The 20,346-nt window shown below is 42.2% G+C and overlaps 1 protein-coding gene across 1 annotated transcript in view; it reads right to left on the bottom strand.

The window, feature by feature from the left end:
- mbtps2 (membrane-bound transcription factor peptidase, site 2) overlaps positions 1 to 20,346 on the bottom strand; it is a 34,026-nt gene that overhangs the window by 6,793 nt on the left and 6,887 nt on the right. Inside the window, exons 5-6 of the mRNA XM_024142563.2 lie at positions 7,911 to 8,133; positions 7,419 to 7,494 (exon numbers count right to left, since the gene is read on the bottom strand). Of these exons, the coding sequence (XP_023998331.2) occupies positions 7,419 to 7,494; positions 7,911 to 8,133 (299 nt within the window). The remainder of the gene's footprint in view (positions 1 to 7,418; positions 7,495 to 7,910; positions 8,134 to 20,346) is intronic.

Here is a 20,346-nt window from a genome sequence, read left to right as displayed (position 1 = left end):
TGAGGGTGGCCAGTCCTCTCTGGCTGTGCCGGGTGGAGATTATAACAGAACATGGCCAAGATGTTCAAAAACGTTCATAGATGACCAGCAGGGTCAAATAATAATCAGTGACAGTCACACTGAGTAAATTCAGTTGGCTTTTCATAGCCGATCATCAGAGTTGAAACAACAGGTCTGGACAGGTGGCGGTTCCATAACCGCAGGCAGAACAGCTGAAACTGGAATAGCAGCAAGGCCAGGCGGACTGGGGACAGCAAGGAGTCACCACGGCCGGTAGTCCCGACGCATGGTCCTAGGGCCCAGGTCCTCCGAGAGAAAGAAAAGAGAGAAGAGAAAATTAGAGAGAGCCAAGATTTTCAAAATGTTCATAAATGACAAGCATGGTCAAATAATAATCAGGAATAAATCTCAGTTGGCTTTTCATAGCCGATCATTAAGAGTTGAAAACAGCAGGTCTGGGACAGTAGGGGTTCCGTAACCGCAGGCAGAACAGTTGAAACTGGAATAGCAGCAAGGCCAGGCGGACTGGGGACAGCAAGGTGTCATCATGCCCGGTAGTCCTGACGTATGGTCCTAGGGCTCAGGTTTCTCAGAGAAACGAGAGAATTAGAGAGAGCATACTTAAAATTCACACAGGACACTGATAAGACAGGAGAAGTACTCCAGGTAACCAACTGACCCTAGCCCCCCGACACATAAACTACTGCAGCATAAATACTGGAGGCTGAGACAGGAGCGGTCAGGAGACACTGTGCCCCATCCGAAGAAACCCCCGGCAGGGCCAAACAGGAAGATATAACCCCACCACTTTGCCAAAGCACAGCCCCCGCACCACTAGAGGGAAATCCTCAACCACCAACTACAATCCTGAGACAAGGCCGAGTATAGCCCACAAAGGTCTCCACCACAGCACAAACCAACGGGGGGCGCCAACCCAGACAGAAGTCACGTCAGTAACTCAACCCACTCAAGTGACGCACCCCTCCTAGGGACGGCATGAAAAGCACCAGCAAGCCAGTGATCAGCCCCTGTAACAGGGTTAGAGCGCAGAGAATCCCAGTGGAGAGAGGGAACCGGCCTGGCAGAGACAGCAAGGGCGGTTCGTTGCTCCAGAGCCTTTCCGTTCACCTTCACACTCCTGGGCCAGACTACACTCAATCATATGACCTACTGAAGAGATAAGTCTTCAGTAAGACTTAAAGGTGAGGACCGAGTCTGCGTCTTCTCACATGGGTAGGCAGACTGTTCCATAAAAATGGAGATCTATAAGGAGAAAGCCCTGCCTCCCGCTGTTTGCTAGAAATTCTAGGGACAATAGGAGGCCTGCGTCTTGTGACCGTAGCGTACGTATTGGTATGTACGGCAGACCAACTCGGAAAGATAGGTAGGAGCAAGCCCATGTAACGCTTTATGGTTAACAGTTAAAAACCTTGAAATTCAGCCCTTGCCTTAACAGGAAGCCAGTGTAGGGAAGCTAGCACTGGAGTAATATGATCAAATTTCTTGGTTCTAGTCAGGATTCTAGCAGCCGTATTTAGCACTAACTGAAGTTATTTAGTGCTTTATCCGGGTAGCCGGAAAGTAGAGCATTGCAGTAGTCTAACCTAGAATAACAAATGCATGGTTAATTTTTCTGCATCATTTGGACAGAAAATTTCTGAGTTTTGCAATGTTACGTAGATGGAAAAAAGCTTGTCCTTGAAACAGTCTTAATATGTTCGTCAAAAAGAGAGACAGGGTCAAGAGTAACGCCGAGGTCCTTCACAGTTTTATTTGAGACGACTTTACAACCATCAAGATGAATGTCAGATTTAACAGAAGATCTCTTTGTTCTTGGGACCTAGACAAGCATCTCTTTTTGTCCGAGGTTTAAAAGTAGAAAGTTTGCAGCCATCCACTTCCTCATGTCTGAAACACAGGCTTCTAGCGAGGGCAATTTGGGGCTTCGCCATGTTTCATTGAAATGTACAGCTGTGTGTCATCCGCATAGCAGTGAAAGTTTAACATTATGTTTTCGAAATAACATCCCCAAGAGGGTAAAATATAGAGTGAAAACAATAGTGGTCCTAAAACGGAACCTTGAGGAACACCGAAATGTACAGTTATTTGTCAGAGGACAGACCATTCACAGAGACAACGGATATCTTTCGACAGGTTAAGATCTAAACCAGGCCAGAAACTTGTCCGTGTAGACCAATTTGGGTTTCCAGTCTCTCCCAAAAGAATGGTGTGATCGATGGTGTCAAAGGCAGCACTAAGGTTCTATGTAGCGCACTGAGGCAGATGCAGATCCTCGGTCTGACGCCATTAAAAGGTCATTTACCACCTTCACAAGTGCAGTCTCAGTGCTATGATGGGGTCTAAACCAGACTGAAGCATTTCATATACATTGTTTGTCTTCAGAAAGGCAGTGAGTTGCTGCGCAACACTTTTTCTAAAATTTTTTGAGAGGATGGAAGATTCGATATAGGCCGATAGTTTTTATTATTTTCCGGTCAAGGTTTGCTTTTTCAAGAGAGGCTTTTATCACTGCCACTTTAGTGAGTTTGGTACACATCCGGTGGATAGAGAGCTGTTTATTATGTTCAACATAGGAGGGCCAAACACAGGGAAGCAGCTCCTTCAGCAGATTTAGTAGGAATAGGATCCATGTATGCAGCTTGAAGGTTTAGAGGCCATGATTATTTTCATCATTGTGTCAAGAGATATAGTACTAAAACACTTAATGGGCTCCCGATCCCAGGCCTCGCAGAGCTGTGCAGATCCAGGACAGCGTAAGCCCTGGAGGAATACGCAGATTCAAAGAGGAGTCCGTAATTGCTTTCTAATGGTCTATGATCTTTCCTCAAAGAAGTTCATGAATTTATTACTGCTGAAGTGAAGCCAATCCTCTCTGTGGGAATGCTGCTTTTTAGTTAGTTTCGCAACAGTATCAAAAATAAATTTGGATTGTTCTTATTTTCCTCGATTAAGTTGAAAAGTAGGATGATCGACGCAGCAGTGAGGGCTCTTCGGTACTGCACGGTACTGTCTTTCCAATCAGTCGGCAAGACTTCCAGTTGGTTGTGGCGCCATTTCCGTCCAATTTCCTGGAAGCTTGCTTCAAAGCTCGGGTATTTTCTGTGATACCAGGGAGCTTGTTTCTTATGACAAATGTTTTTTCGTTTTTAGGGTGCAACTGCATCTAGGGTATTGCGCAAGGTTAAATTGAGTTCCTCAGTTTAGGTGGTTAACTGATTTTTGTCGCTCTGACGTCCTTGGGTAGGCAGAAGGAGTCTGGAAGGGCATCAAGGAATTTTTGTGTTGTCTGAGAACTTTAATAGCACGACTTTTGATGCTCCTTGGTTGGGGTCTGAGCAGATTATTTGTTGCGATTGCAAACGTAATAAAATGGTGGTCGATAGTCCAGGATTATGTGGAAAAACATTAAGATCTTACAACATTATTCCATGGGACAAACTAGGTCAGAGTATGACTGTGGCATGTGGATAGGTCCAGAGACATGTTGGACAAAACCCCACTGAGTCGATGATGGCTCCGAAAGACTTTGGAGTGGGTCTGTGGACTTCTCCATGTGAATATTAAAATCACCAAAAATTAGAATATGATCTGCTATGACTACAAGGTCTGATAGGAATTCAGGAAACTCAGAGAGGAACGCTGTATATGGCCCAGGAGGCCTGTAACAATAGCTATAAAAAGTGAATGAGTAGCTGCATAGATTTCATGACTAGAAGCTCAAAGACGAAAACGCCATTTTTTTTTTTGTAATTGAAATTTGCTATCGTAAATGTTAGCAACAGCTCCGCCTTGCGGGATGCACGGGGATATGGTCACTAGTGTAACCAGGAGGTGGGCCTCATTTAACACAGTAAATTCATTCAGGCTTAAAGCCATGTTTCAGTCAGGCCAATACCCTCATAGCCTGGTTCCTCTCTAGGTTTCTTCCTAGGTTTTGGCCTTTCTAGGGAGTTTTTCCTAGCCACCGTGCTTCTACACCTGCATTACTAGCTGTTTGGGGTTTTAGGCTGGGTGTCTGTACAGCACTTCGAGATATTAGCTGATGTACGAAGGGCTATATAAAATAAAATTGATTGATTGATTGATTGTTCTTTACCGACTTGCCTAGTTAAATAACGGTAAAATTAAAAATGTAAAAATATGACGCTGTAAGATATACAATGAAATACCTACTCGCAACTAAAGCTCTCCTCTCAGACAGTGCAATGATATTAAGCTATACGTATCTGTATTTACATTAGGCTATACCCTACCAATAGCTACTGTCACCACGTAAGCCTATACTGGCCAGATGGCAAAGCTATCCTTCAGCACCACAAGTTGGTTCTATAACATCATCGATTCTAGGGATGTCCTTTCAGCACCACGAAGGGCACTCCAATCTCTTAAAATAACCCTCATTAAGATCTGCTGCCTACATCTAATAGTCCTACTCATCACTTATTATTATTACTACAAATAGAAGAGTATCACTCACAATTGTGCTGGTTTAGTAAAGTTAGATCAAAGCTGAATCAATGTATCGCAAGATCACATAACGATTAATGAGTATTTTACAGCCTGCAATGTTACACCAACAATACCTTCTCATTTCTACTGAGATTTTAGGATGGTTAGCTGAAGCTGAATACATTACATTTAAATTTAAGTCATTTAGCAGACGCTCTTATCCAGAGCTGATACGCCAAAACTCAACATATATATATATATATGTAATATAGTCTAGTCTGCCACTAGGCAGGATATATGCTTTGATTGAAACTAAATAGAAGGCTAATAGTTTACTTCTTATGGCTAGGGGGCAGCATTTTCATGTTTGGATGAAAAGCGTGCCCAGAGTAAACTGCCTGCTACTCAGTCCCAGTTGCTAATATATGCATATTATTAGTGGATTTTGATAGAAAACACTCTGAAGTTTCTAAAACGGTTTGAATGATGTCTGTGAGTATAACAAAACTCATATGGCAGGCAAAAACCTGAGAAAAATCCAACCAGGAAGTGGGAAATCTGAGGTTTGTCGTTTTTCAACTCCTGTCCTATCGAATACACAGTGTCTATGGGGTCATTTTGCACTTCCTAAGGCTTCCACTAGATGGCAACAGTCTTTAGAACCTTGTTTGATGCTTCTAATGTGAAGTGGGGGTGAATGAGAGGGGATTGAGTAAGGTCTCTCCCAGAGAGCCATGAGCTGACCATGCGCGTTCATGTGAGAGTTAGCTTGAGTTCCATTGCATTTCTGAAGACAAAGGAATTCTCCAGTTGGAACATTATTGAAGATTTATGTTAAAAACATCCTAAAGATTGATTCTATATTTCGTTTGACATGTTTCTACGAAATGTAATATGACTTTTCATCTGAACTTTTGCCTGGACCTGCCCGCGCGTCATGAGTTTAAATTGTGTACTGCGCGAACCAAAAGGAGTTATTTGGACATAAATTATGGACTTTATGGAACAAATCAAACATTTATTGTGGAACTGGGATTCCTGGGAGTGCATTCTGATGAAGATCAAAGGTAAGTGAATATTTATAATGCTATTTCTGACTTATGTTGACTCCAACATTGCGGATATATTTTTGGGTTGTGTTGGTCTCTGAGTGCCGTACTCAGATTATTGCATGGTTTGCTTAGTCCGTAAAGTAAAAAAAAAATCTGACACAGCGGTTGCATTAAGGAGAAGTATATCTTTAAATCTGTGAATAACACTTGTATCTTTTATCAATGTATATTATGAGTATTTCTGTAAATTGATGTGGCTCTGTACAAATTCACGGGATGTTTTGGAGGCAAAGCCAAATGTAAACTGAGGTTTATTGATATAAATATGAACTTGATCGAACAAAACATACATGTATTGTGTAACATGTTGTTCCGGGAGTGTCATCTGATGAAGAATATCAAAGGTCAGTGATTCATTTTCTCTATTTCTGCTTTTTGTGACTCCTCTCTTTGGTTGGAAAATCGCTGTATGCTTTCTGTGACTAGTTGCTGACCTAACATAATGATATGTTCTGCTTTCGCCGAAAAGCTTTTTTTGAAATCGGACACTCTGGTTGGATTGACGAGAATTGTATCTTTAAAATGGTGTCTAATACTTGTATGTTTGAGAAATTTGAATTATGAGATTTCTGTTGATTGAATTTGGCGCCCTGCAATTTCATTGGCTGTTAGCGAGGGGTTCCCCTAGCGGAACCCCAGTCCTAGACAGATTAACACCATCTGTTCTAATTGGCTCATGAAAGTGTCATTCAAGAAGCACTAAATGCCTACTTCCAGGAAACGGATTGAGATCAGATGATTTGCATGCAAATGCAGTTTGGACATTTCACTCGTGAAGAATGATAATTTATGACAGTGATGGCCTATTTTGAAATGAGGAATACCTACCTTGGTGTTTGAGGGTATTACATTTATAACATTTCTTGAGACAATAGCTAACTAACTAACCACAGCTAACTAGCTAGCAAACCACAGCTAACTAGCTAGCTAGCAACATAAAATATTGTTGGTGACGTTCAGTTTTGTAGTGCTATTTATTTTTAAATTACGTTTAAATGTTCTGTGTGGCTCTGTTGGTAGAGCATGGCACTTGCAAAGCCACGGTTGTGGGTTCAATTCCCACGGAGGACCAGTGTGAAAAAAGTATAAACTCACTACTGTAAGTGGCTCTGGATAAGAGCGTCTGCTAAATTACTCAAATGTAAATCATAATTTCCTCAATCAAAGTTTGTACCGACAGATGTAGCTTATCATTATAGAATATGCATAAAATGCATCCTCCAATTGCAATGTCTGACTATGCCCACATTTTACCGCATTTTATGCATATTCTATAATGATAAGCTACATCTGTCGGTACAAACTTTGATTGAGGAAATTATGATTTACATTTGAGTAATTTAGCAGACGCTCTTATCCAGAGCCACTAGCTGCTTGGGGCAGAGATGTTAAAGAAAGGAGGAGATAGGAAGCCCAATGAATGATGGAACGTATAACGCCCAACCCAGCAGACTGTCAACCAATCGCGTTCAAGTTGTCATGCTGCGTCAGGTGGTTGCTAAGCTAATCGGCACGCAATCCCTTCTCAAAGTCAGGGTATGAGTCGAGAAAGTACGTAATGTCACGAATCCAAAGCTATACCATTATTCAGAGAACACCATTGAAAATTAGACCCTGGTCTCAATTGGGTTCCCCTGATTAACTTTTATTTATTTTATCAAAAATAAAATATACGATATTACAGAGAACAAGTTAATTATCTCACATCTTACATCCCCAAAGTAGATCTGCTCTGGGATGCTAACTTGTTAGCGAGTTAGCTGTAGTTTCCTAGCTGCTTCAACTTTGTTCATTTCCAACACAGCCATAATATGGAGTCAATGTACAAAAGGATACTTGCAGAAGGTCTCCATGACAACAGGGAGGTCCAGGTTCAGGAAGCCGAAGCGAGGAGCAAAGTTGGTCAGACTGACTGAGGAGGACAGGACAGGCATTAACACAGACAGACAGACAGACAGACAGAAAGACAGACTTATGGTTAGTTGGTCAGACAGGAAGATCATTACCAGACAGACAATCAGACTGAGGACAGTTTTAGGGTTAGTTGGTCAGACAGGAGGGACATTACCACACAGACTGACAGACAACAGGGTTAGTTGGTCAGACAGGAAGACAGGAGGGACATTACCTCACAGACTGACAGACAACAGGGTTAGTTAGTCAGACAGGAGGGACATTACCAGAAAGACAGACAGAGGACAGTGTTATGGTTAGTTGGTCAGACAGGAAGACAGCAGGGACAATAACAGGACAGACAGACAGAGACAGAGGACAGTGTCTGTGTTAGGGTTAGTTGGTCAGACAGGAGGGGCTTTAACACACACTGACCTGCATATTGGAGGTGAGGAGGGTACCCCACAAACAGCATCTGTGTATTGGGTGGATGAGTAAGGCGGATCAACCTGGTCTGGTTCTCCAGTGAAGGTGTGACACAGACACTGGGTGAGTGTGTGTCAGGGTCTGTGTCAAGATGTGTGTGTGTGAGGCAGTCTGCGTTGCTGCGACACACACGGCTGCCAGACAGCATCTTACGAGCCGGGAGACACGCATACTGAAACATAACCAGCAGTTAGTCCTCTGTCTGTGTGTGTGTGTGTGTGTGTGTGTGTGTGTCTGGTGTGTGTGTCTCGTGTGTGTGTCTGTGTGTGTGTGTGTCTGTGTCTGTTGGTGTGTCTGTGTCTGTTGTCTGTGTCTGTTGTGTCTGTGTCGGTGGGCTGACCCCACCCTCAAACTCTGGCTCGACCGAGAGTCGTTTGTTCGTTCGACCAATCGATTGGTCATCATTTTGAAACGTGTATTTTGCCATATATAGACACACCCTGTGTTGATTAAATCAACTATAATGCATCTGAGCTGGTCTGGATTGCTTTAAGCAACGTGTTGTGAATCAAATCAACTATATGCACTGAGCTGGTCTGATGCTTTAAGCACTGTGTGAATCAAATCAACTATATGCACTGAGCTGGTCTGATACTTTAAGCACTGTGTGATTAAATAATTAAGACATGGAGCCAGAGATGAAGATAAGCAGAAAATAAAACCTGGACCATCCATCGTCCTTCACGCTCGTTAAGTTACTAGTAATAGGCTACATACACCATGGGTCAGCAAGCTCTTCCATCAGCCACTGTATCTTATCATTTCTAGCGATCTGCGTGCCAGTTATGATTTTCATAGGATTATTTCAACTATAATAACATCTATAATAACTATAATAACATCTTCGTATCTCAATATCACTGTCGTGGTTAAGCTAAATTATATCTAAATGATAACGATACAAATGTAAAAGCTAAAATGTATAATTTGAGCTAACCTTTTTCCTAACCTTCCAATTGGCTCATTCCTCCCCCTCCTCCCCCCTGTAACTATTCCCCAGGTCGTCGCTGTAAATGAGAATGTGTTCAGTCAACTTACCTGGAAAAACAGGGATAAAAAAAGTATAAAATAAAGACCAAATTCTCCTAACCTGCTGCGGAAAAGTACATTCCAGTCGTAGCTGACCTCCACCAAGTGAGAACTCTATGCATGGTTTATATTATCACCTATAGTCTAGTTAAATAAAGGTTAAATACTTTTATTAAATCACCTATAGTCCAACTGATGCAGCATAGTAGCTGTACTCCACCAAGTGAGAACTCTATGCATGGTTTATATTATCACCTATAGTCTAGTTAAATAAAGGTTAAATACTTTTATTAAATCACCTATAGTCCAACTGATGCAGCATAGTGGCTATAAATACATGGGCTGAAGCATTGGGTTGCCCATCTGCATTTCGCCTACTGGACACCCGAGACATGGACTGTTCTCCATGATCCCGTCCGGCAGGGGGTACCGGTACATCAAGGCTTTCACAACCAGACTCCTACACAGCTTCTATCCCCTGGTCATAAGCTACAGGACTGTTTTGATAGCACAGACTGGAATATGTTCCGGGATTCTTCCGGAAGTACACCACATCAGTCACTGGCTTCATCAATAAGTGCATCGATGACGTCATCCCCAAAGTGACTGTACGTACATACCCCAACCAGAAACCATGGATTACAGGCAACATCCGCACTGAGCTAAAGGGCAGAGCTGCTGCCTTCAAGGAGCAGGACTCTAACCCAGACGCTTTTAAGAAATCCCGCTATGCACTCCGAAAAACCATCAAACAGGCAAAGCGCCAATACAGAACTAAGATTAAATCGTACTGCATCGGCTCCGACGCGCGTCAGATCTGGCAGGGCCTGCAAACTATTAAAGACTACAAAAGGGAAACACAGCCGCGAGCTGCCCAGTGACACAAGCCTACCAGACGAGCTAAATCATTTCTATGCTCGCTTCGAGGCAAGCAACACTGAGGCATGCATGAGAGCATCAGCTGTTCTGGACGACTGTGTGATCACGCTCTCCGTAGCCGACGTGAGTAAGATCTTTAAACAGGTCAACATTCACAAGGCCGCGGGGCCAGACGGATTACCAGCTCCAGACTTGTGCTGACCAACTGGCAGGTATCTTCACTGACATTTTCAACATGTCCCTTATTGAGTCTGTAATACCAACATGTTTCAAGCAGACCACCATAGTCCCTGTGAACAAGATCACTAAGGTAACCTGACTAGATGACTACAGACCCGTAGCACTCACGTCCATAGCCATGAAGTGTTTTAAAAGGCTGGTCATGGCTCACATTAACACCATTATCCTAGAAACCCTTAACCCACTCCAAATTTCATACCGCTCAAACAGATCCACAGATGATGCAATCTCTATTGCACTCCACACTGCCCTTTCCCACCTGGACAAAAGGAACACCTACATGAGAATGCTGTTCATTGAGTATAGCTCAGCGTTCAACACCATATGTGCCCGCAAAGCTCATCACTAAGTTAAGGACCCTGGGATTAAACACCTCCCTCTGCAACTGGATCCTGGACTTCCTGATGGGCCGCCCCCCCCCAGGTGGTGAGGGTAGGAAACAACACACCCGCCACGCTGATCCTCAACACTGGAGCCCCTCAAGGGTGCGTGCTCAGTCCCCTCCTGTACTCCCTGTTCACCCACGACTGCATGGCCAGGCACAAATCCAACACCATCGTTGAGTTTGCAGACGACACAACAGTGGTAGGTCTGATCACTGACAATGACGAGACAGCTTATAAGCAGGAGGTCAGAGACTTGGCCAAGTGGTGCCAGAATAACAACCTCTCCCTCAACGTGATCAAGACAAAGGAGATGATTGTGGACTACAGGAAAAGGAGGACCGAGCACGACCCCATTCTCATCGACGGGGCTGTAGTGGAGCAGGTTGAGAGCTTCAAGCTCCTTGGGGTCCACATCACCAACAAACTATCATGGTTTAAACATACCAAGACAATCGTGAAGAGGGCACGACAAAGCCTATTCCCCCTCAGGAGACTGAAAAGATTTGGCATGGGTCCTCAGATCCTCAAAATGTTCTACAGCTGCACCATCGAGAGCATCCTGACTGGGAGGATCACTGCCTGGTATGGCAACTGTTTGGCCTCCGACCGCAAGGCACTACAGAGGGTAGTGCGTACGGCCCAGTACATCACTGGGGCCAATATTCGTGCCATCCAGGACATCTTATACCAGGCGGTGTCAGAGGAAGGCCCTAAAAATTGCCAAAGACTCCAGCCACCCTAGTCATAGACTGTTATCTCTGCTACTGCTCAGCAGCGCCCGGAGCGCCAAGTCTAGGTCCAAAACAACTTCTACCCCCAAGCCATAAGACTGCTGAACAGCTAATCAAATGGCTACCTGGACTATTTGCATTGGCCCCCCCTTTTTAGGCTACTGCTATTCGCTGTTTATTATCACTTCCCCCCGTACTTCATATACATATTACCTTGTACCCCTGCACATTGACTCAGTACCGGTACCCCCTGTACATAGCCTCGTTATTGTTATTTTACTGTGTTACTTTTTATAATTTTTTTTACTTTTGTTAATTTGGTAAATATTTTCATATCTCTTTCTTGAACTGCATTGTTGGTTAAGGGCTTGTAAGTAAGCATTTCACGGTAAGGTCTACACCGGTTGTATTCGGTGTATGTGACAAATCAAGTTTGATTTGATTCGATTTTTGACACTGACCTGTTATATACAACCACTCCAGTACCCCTGCACATTGAATAAGGTACTGACACTGACCTGTATATACAGTACCAGTCAAAAGTTTGGAAATACCTACTCATTCCAGGGTTTTTATTAATATTTTTCTTCTTCTACATTGTAGCATAATATTGAAGCAATCAAAACTATGAATTAACACATATGGAATCATGTAGTAACCAAAAAAAAGTGTTCAACAAATCTAAATATATTTTATATTTGAGATTCTTCAAATAGCCACCCTTTGCCTTGATGACAGCTTTGCACACTCTTGGCATTCTCTCAACCAGCTTCATGAGGTGTTCACCTGGAATGCATTTCAATGAACAGGTGTGCCTTGTTAAAAGTTAATGTGTAGAATTTATTTCCTTCTTAATGCGTTTGAGCCAATCAGTTGTGTTGTGACAAGGTAGGGGTGGTATACAGAAGATAGCCCTATTTAGGAAAAGACCAAGTCCATATTATGGCAAGAACAGCTCAAATAAGCAAAGTGAAACGACAATCCATCATTACTTTAAGACATGAAGGTCAGTCAATCCGGAAAATGTCAAGAACTTTGAAAGTTCCTTCAAGTAGTCGCAAAACAACATCAAGCGCAACAATGAAACTGGCTCTCATGAGAACCGCCACAGGAAAGGAAGAGACAGTTACCTCTGCTGCAGAGGATAAGTTCATTAGAGTTACCAGCCTCAGAAATTGCAGCCCAAATAAATGCTTCACAGAGTTCAAGTAACAGACAACTCAACATCAACTGTTCAGAGGAAACTGTGTGAATCAGGCCTTCATGGTCGAATTGCTGCAAAGAAACCACTACTAAAGGACACCAATAAGAAGAAGAGACTTGGTTGGGCCAAGAAACACGAGCAATGGACATTAGACCGGTGTAAACCGGTCTTTTAGTCTGATGTGTCCAAATTTGAGATTTTTGGTTCCAACGGCTGTGTCTTTGTGAGATGCAGAGTCGGTGAACGGATGATCTCTGCATGTGTGGTTCCCACTGTGAAGCATGGAAGAGGTGGTGTGACTATCTGCTGAAATTGTTGCCACCCCTATTACTAGCCTGTTCAACCTCTCTTTCGTGTCGTCTGAGATTCCCAAAGATTGGAAAGCAGCTGCCGTTATCCCCCTCTTCAAAGGGGGGAACACTCTTGACCCAAACAGCTACAGACCCATATCTATCCTACCCTGCCTTTCTAAGGTCTTCGAAAGCCAAGTYAACAAACAGATTACCGACCATTTCGAATCCCACCATACCTTCTCCGCTATGCAATCTGGTTTCAGAGCTGGTCATGGGTGCACCTCAGCCACGCTCAAGGTCATAAACGATATCGTAACCGCCATCGATAGGAAACAATACTGTGCAGCTGTGCAGCTGACTCTGTCAATCACCGTATTCTTATCGGCAGACTCGACAGCCTTGGTTTCTCTAATGATTGCCTCGCCTGGTTCACCAACTACTTCTCTGATAGAGTTCAGTGTGTCAAATCGGAGGGTCTGTTGTCCGGGCCTCTGGCAGTCTCTATGGGGGTGCCACAGGGTTCAATTCTTGGACCGACTCTCTTCTCTGTATACATCAATGATGTCGCTCTTGCTGCTGGTGAGTCTCTGATCCACCTCTACGCAGACGACACCATTCTGTATACTTCTGGCCCTTCTTTGGACACCTGTGTTACACCCTCCAGGCGAGCTTCAATTGCCATACAACTCTCCTTCCGTGGCCTCCAATTGCCTCTTAAATACAAGTAAAACTAAATGCATGCTCTTCAACCGACGCTGCCTGCACCTGCCCGCCTGTCCAACTCACTACTCTAGACGGCTTTGACTTAGAATATGTGGACCAACTACAAATACCTAGGTGTCTGGTTAGACTGTAAACTCTCCTTCCAGACTCACATCAAACATCTCCAATCCAAAGTTAAATCTAGAATTAGCTTCCTATTCCGCAACAAAGCATCCTTCACTCATGCTGCACAAACATATCCTTGTAAAACTGACCATCCTACCAATCCTCGACTTCGGTGATGTCATTTACAAAATAGCCTCCCATACCCTACTCCAATAAATTGGATGCAGTCTACCACAGTGCCATCCGTTTTGTCACCAAAGCCCCTTACACTACCCACCACTGCAACCTGTACACTCTCGTTGGCTGGCCCTCGCTTCATACTCGTCGCCAACCCACTGGCTCCAGGTCATCTACAAGACCTTGCTCGGTAAAGTCCCCCCCTTATCTCAGCTCGCTGGTCACCATAGCAGCACCTACCTGTAGCACGCGCTCCAGCAGGTATATATCTCTCTGGTCACCCCCAAAACCCAATTCCTCCTTTGGCCGCTCCCTTCCAGTTCTCTGCTGCCAATGACTGGAACAAACTACAAAAATCTCTGAATCTGGAAACACTTATCTCCCTCACTAGCTTTAAGCACCAGCTGTCAGAGCAGCTCATAGATTACTGCACCTGTACATAGCCCATCTATAATTTAGCCCAAACAACTACCTCTTTACCTACTGTATTCATTTATTTATTTTTGCTCCTTTGCACCCCATTATCTCTATCTCTACTTTGCACTTTCTTCCACTGCAAACCAACCATTCCAGTGTTTTTTTTACCTGCTATATTGTATTTACTTCGCCACCATGGCCTTTTTATATTTTTATTTATTTTTATATATATTTTGTTTGCCTTCACCTCCCTTATCTCACCTCACTTGCTCACATTGTATATAGACTTATTTTTCACTGTATTATTGACTGTATGTTTGTTTTACTCCATGTGTAACTATGTGTTGTTGTATGTATCGAACTGCTTTGCTTTATCTTGGCCAGGTCGCAATTGTAAATGAGAACGTGTTCTCAATTTGCCTACCTGGTTAAATAAAGGTGAAATAAAATAAAAAAAAATAAAAATGGTGCTTGGCTGGTGACACTGACCGCAGAGTGAAGGAAAAGCAGCCAACAAGTGCTCAGCATATGTGAGAACTCTTTCAAGACTGTTGGAAAAGCATTCCAGGTGAAGCTGGTTGAGAGAATGCCAAGAGTGTGCAAATATGTCATCAAGGCAAAAGGTGGCTACTTTGATGAATATTTCTTAAACACTTTTTTGGTTACTATATGATTACATATGTGTTATTTCATAGTTTTGATGTCTTCACTATTATTCCACAATGTAGAAAATAGTAGAAATGTAAAAAAAAAACTGAGTAAGTGTCCAAACCTTTAACTGGTACTGTACTTGCATTCCTGTGTTTCTTGAACTCACATCTTTGTTCATGTGTTTTTTAATTATATTTTCTATTTTCTATTCTCTTCATCATCACTGCATTGTTGGGAAAGTGCTCTGACTTTCGTTTTACTGTTTTACACCTGCTGTATCCTGTGCCCTAACCCTGTGCACGTGGTGAATAAACTTTGAAACATGAAACGTCCTGATTTGTACTATCATCATCATCATCATCATCATCATCATCTATATTGTTATTTATATTATCTATATTATTATTATCATCAATATTATCATTATCTATTTTATTATGATTATTATCTATATCTATATTATTTATATTATCATTATTATCAGCTATATTACTATTAGTATCTATATTATTCATATTATATTATTATTATCTATATTACTATCTATAGTAGTATTAATATTATTATCTATATTACTATCTATATTATGATATATATTATTATTATCATCAATATTATTATTATCTATATTATTATTAATATTATTATCTATATTATTTAGATTGTTAGTATCTATATTAGTATTGTTAGTATCTATATTAGTATTAGTAATATTATATTATTATCTATATTATTATTAATATTACTAACAAAATTATTTATATTATTATTTATATTATCTATATTATATGATTAGTATCTATATTATTATGATTATCTATATTATATTATTAGTATCTATATTATTATGATTATCTATATTATGATTATCATCTATATTATGATTATCATCTATATTATGATTTGCATTATTAATATTATTATTATCTATATTATTATTATCTATATTATTATCATCTATATTATTATTATCTATATTATTATCATCTATATTATTATTATTTGTATTATTAATATTATCTATATTATCATCATCATCATCATCATCATCACTGCATTGTTGGGAAAGAGCGTTCAAGGTAAGACTTTCACTGTACTGTATTAAACCTGCTATATCCTGTGCACGTGATGAATAAACTTTGAAAAGGCCTGATTTTTTATAATAATGAATTATAATAACAAAGTATTATTAATCATTATTCATTCGAAAAGTGTTTTTCCCGCAATTGCATTAATTGTTGTGCATTGACGGCTTCAGGCCTGGAAGTATGTGATGTTAGGGGCCTTTTGCCCTTCAAGAGGTGCCCAATCTACTAGGGAATCAAGGCCATCGTCGAGGGCACCGAGCCATTAACAACAATTGCCAATTAAAATGATTCAAAACCGAAAAACTCCAGATATTTTGATAAGACAAATGTATATGCAAATAATTAGCCTACAAGTCAAAGTGTAGGTTATATACATATTGGCTACAGTCTCATGTCCACACCGATACTGACATGAGGGAGGCACCAGAAAATATACTTATAAAATATAAAGTATATATACAAAAGTATGTGGACACCAGTTCAAATTCATGGATTCGGCCATTTCAGCCACACCCATTGCTGACAGTTGTATAAAATCGAGCACACAGCCAAGCAATCTCCATAGACAAACAGTGGCAGTAGAACGGCCTTACTGAAGAGCTCAGTGACATTCAAAGTGGCACCGTCATAGGATGCCCCCTTTCCAACAAGTCAGTTCGTCAAATGTCTGCCCTGCTAGAGATGCCCCGGTCAACTGTAAGCGCTGTTATTGTGAAACATCTAGGAGCAACAACTGCTCAGCCGCGAAGTGGTAGGGCACACAAGTTCACAGAACGGGACCGCCGAGTGCTGAAGGGCGTAGAGCGTAAAAAACGTCTGTCCTCAGTTGCAACACTCACTACCAAGATCTAAACTGCCTCTAGAAGCAACGTCAGCACAATAACTGTTCGTCGGGAGCTTCATGAAATGGGTTTCCATAGCAATGTCAAGCATCGGCTGGATTGGTGAAAAGCTCGCCACCATTGGACTCTAGAGCAGTGGAAGCCCGTTCTCTGGAGTGATGAATCACGCTTCACCATCTGGCAGTCTGACGGACGAATCTGGGTTTGGAGGATGCCAGGAGAACACTACCTGCCTGAATGCATAGTGCCAACTGTAAAGTTTGGTGGGGGAGGAATAATGGTCTGGGGCTGTTTTTCATGGTTCAGGCCCCTTAGTTCCAGTGAATCTTAACGCTACAACGACATTCTAGACGATTCTGTGCTTCCAACTTTGTGACAACAGTTTGGGGAAGGCCCTTTCCTGTTTCAGCATGACAATACCCCGGAGACAAAGCGAGGTCCATACAGAAATGGTTTGTTAAGATCAGTGTGGAAGAATTTGACTGGCCTGCACAGAGCCCTGACCTCAATCCCATCGAACACCTTTAGGATGAATTTGAACGCCGACTGCGAGCCAGGCCTAATCGCCCAAACATCAGGGCCTGACCTCATTAATGCATGTGGCTAAATGGAAGCAAGTCCCCACAGCAATGTTCAAGCCTTACCAGAAGAGTGAATTTTGGAATGAGATGTTCGACGAGCAGTGTCCACATACTTTTGGTCATGTAGTGTATATAGGCTAAATGCCAGTTATGATTGACTAATGATTGACTAATATAAATGTAGGATAATTAACATTTTAATATGGACATAGGCCTACTCAAGGCACAGTTCGTTCTGATAGGAGAGAAAAGCCAGTACCTGTTGCGCACCGCAACATCCCCCACCTTGCAATTTGAGTGGAGGTAGTCAGCATTTTGAAACTATTTAACCATAAACGCAATTGTTTGAAACATTTTAGGCATGTCTTACCTTGTTTCAAAAAGCCAAAATCCGACCATAGAAATTGCGGGAATTATACTGAACAGAAAATATAAAAGCAACATGCGACAATTTAAAAGATTTTACTGAGTTCCAGTTTATATAAGGAAATCAGTCAATTGAAATAAATTCATTAGGCACTAATCTATGGATTTCATATGACTGGGCAGGGACGCACCGGGTGGGCCTGGGAGGGCAAAGGCCCACCCTCTTGGGAGCCAGGCCTAGCCAATCGGAATGAGTTTTTCCCCAAAATAGGGCTTTAATACAGACAGAAATACTCCTCAGTTTCATCAACTATCCGGGTGGCTGGTCTCACACGATCCCGCAGGTGAAGAAGCCGGAGGTCCTGGGCTGTCGTGGTTACACGTGGTCTGCGGTTGTGAGGCCCGGTTGGACGTACTGCCAAATTCTCTAAAACGACAGTGGAGCCGGCCTATAGAGAAATTAACCTGTTTGGGCTGCAATCCCCACACAGGTACACCTATGACAACTGCCATTTCAAGTGCATGGCGCGAAATTCAAAATCTAGTTTGTTAAAATATTTAACTTTCACACATTAACAAGTCCAATACAGCATATGAAAGGTAGACATCTTGTGAATCAAGCCAACATGTCCGATTTTTAAAATGTTTTACAGGGAAGACAAAATATGTAAATCTATTAGCTAACCACGTCAGCAAAAGAGAGCACTTTTCTAACTCCATCAGTTTTTTACCTCCGTCCTTGCTTCCAACTATCCGTCGACCAAATAACGATCTATCTCGCAACCTCACACGACCAGACTTCATCACCGATGGAGCAGTCTGTGTAACTTTACTTCCTATGCCTCTCCGCCTTGTTTTTTGAAAATGTCGCTTTTGATCGGATATACATCCTACGTACTTCATATACCATCAGAACATCTTGCCCGCAGCAGCCATAACACCTACAATCACCAACGTCACAACTCATAGCTCTACTCTCCAGTAACACCTTCTAGGCCCCACCTATTACATACTTTCGCAGAAATCTGACCCAGACCCTGTCTTATCTGTACGCGATTAGCCAGGACTATTATATCCGATATTATAGGTTCATCATGTACTCCTCTTCAAGCGAACCACCCCACCTGAAGCGACTTCCGTTGGCTCTAGCCACTGCGCCACCACACTTGGGCCCTGCCCCTCGACGTTACCCATCGCATCCGCCACCGACGCTATATGAATCCGTTATCACTTGTGGGGTCTATTTGGCTGATCTTTCTATCAGACTGTTGCATTCGCTACAGTGTGCTCTTCCGTCGATGGTCGCGATAGTTTGATGTCCGCCCGGATGGTACTCCTCTTCTCACTTAGATTGCAGCGCCTACTCGCTCACTCGGCGTGCATCCTTTGTGCACACGTTAAAAAATCATAAGACCGTAAACACGGCAAACTTTCCTCGAAAAAAATCCTAATCTGATTAAACCGTACTTGAAAAACATACGCATCATGCCTATGGTCTCATTTGATCAAATAAACCCAGCGAGAGTGTGTTCCCGTCCAAAAGCGCAGCAAAACAAGACACAATGGTCACTCCCAAGACCGCCGCGCTTCAACTTTCCGGAAGTGGATCGTCAACGGTTCAAGAATAGCTTTACTTCAACCGTCTGAAAAGTATTTTCACTAACTTATCTTTCTCTCATACCCTCTTGACACCCAGAGCAAGGCGTACGGAGTATACGTAGGGTCTTACGTATAATGACCATGTATAGGCATAACGTTGAAGCGAGCATAGATTTCTGACATTCTACTTCTTGGTCAGGGAAAGTGCTGCCAAATGACTTCTGTACCACTCAGAGAAAAAATTAGAACGGTTTTAGAAACTAGAGATTGTTTTCTATCCAATATTAATATTAATATGCATATTGTAAGAGCAAAAATTGATTAAGAGGCCGTTTGAAAATTGGCACATATTTTCCAGTTTTTCCAATACGCCCCCTGCAGCCATAACAGGTTTTAACATTAAATTATCTGGCAACAGCTCTGAGGGACATTCCTGCAGTCAGCATACCAAAGGCAACCTCCCTGAAAAGTTGAGACATCTTTGCACATTTTAGAGAGTGGCCTTTTATTGCCCCCAGCACAAGGTGCATCTGTGTAATAATCATGCAGTTTAATCAGCTTCTTGATATGCCACACCTGTCAGGTGGATGGTTGATCTTGGCAAAGGAGAAATGCTCAGTAACAGGGATGTAAACAAATTTGTGCACAAAATTTGATCGAAATAAACTTTTTGTGCGTATGGAAAATTTCGGGGAACTTTTAATTCAGCTCATGAAACATGAGCCTAACACTTTACATGTTGCGTTTATATTTTTGTTCAGTACATATAAACACTTCCTCATATGCCATTGAAACCAGCATTTATCTAATGTTCTATTGGTTTTCAAATCAACGTTTTTTTCGTTGTCCAGTAGCCAAAGGCATTACTACCCTAGTCATATTAGCAACCTTAGATCTACCCTCTTTCTACATTTCTAATGAATAGTTTCATCTCTGTCACGTGAGACTTGCTCCTATATGCATTGCGCTTTTGAGATGTAGGTGTAACACCTTCCGACTAAAGAGATGGACAAGCCAGCACAGGTGTAACACCTTCCGACTAAAGAGATGGACAAGCCAGCCCAGGTGTAACAC

The sequence above is a fragment of the Salvelinus sp. IW2-2015 genome, unplaced genomic scaffold (genome assembly GCF_002910315.2).
Source record: "Salvelinus sp. IW2-2015 unplaced genomic scaffold, ASM291031v2 Un_scaffold3250, whole genome shotgun sequence".
Classification (NCBI taxonomy): Eukaryota; Metazoa; Chordata; class Actinopteri; order Salmoniformes; family Salmonidae; genus Salvelinus; species Salvelinus sp. IW2-2015.
This window is presented reverse-complemented; position numbering and strand designations above follow the sequence as displayed.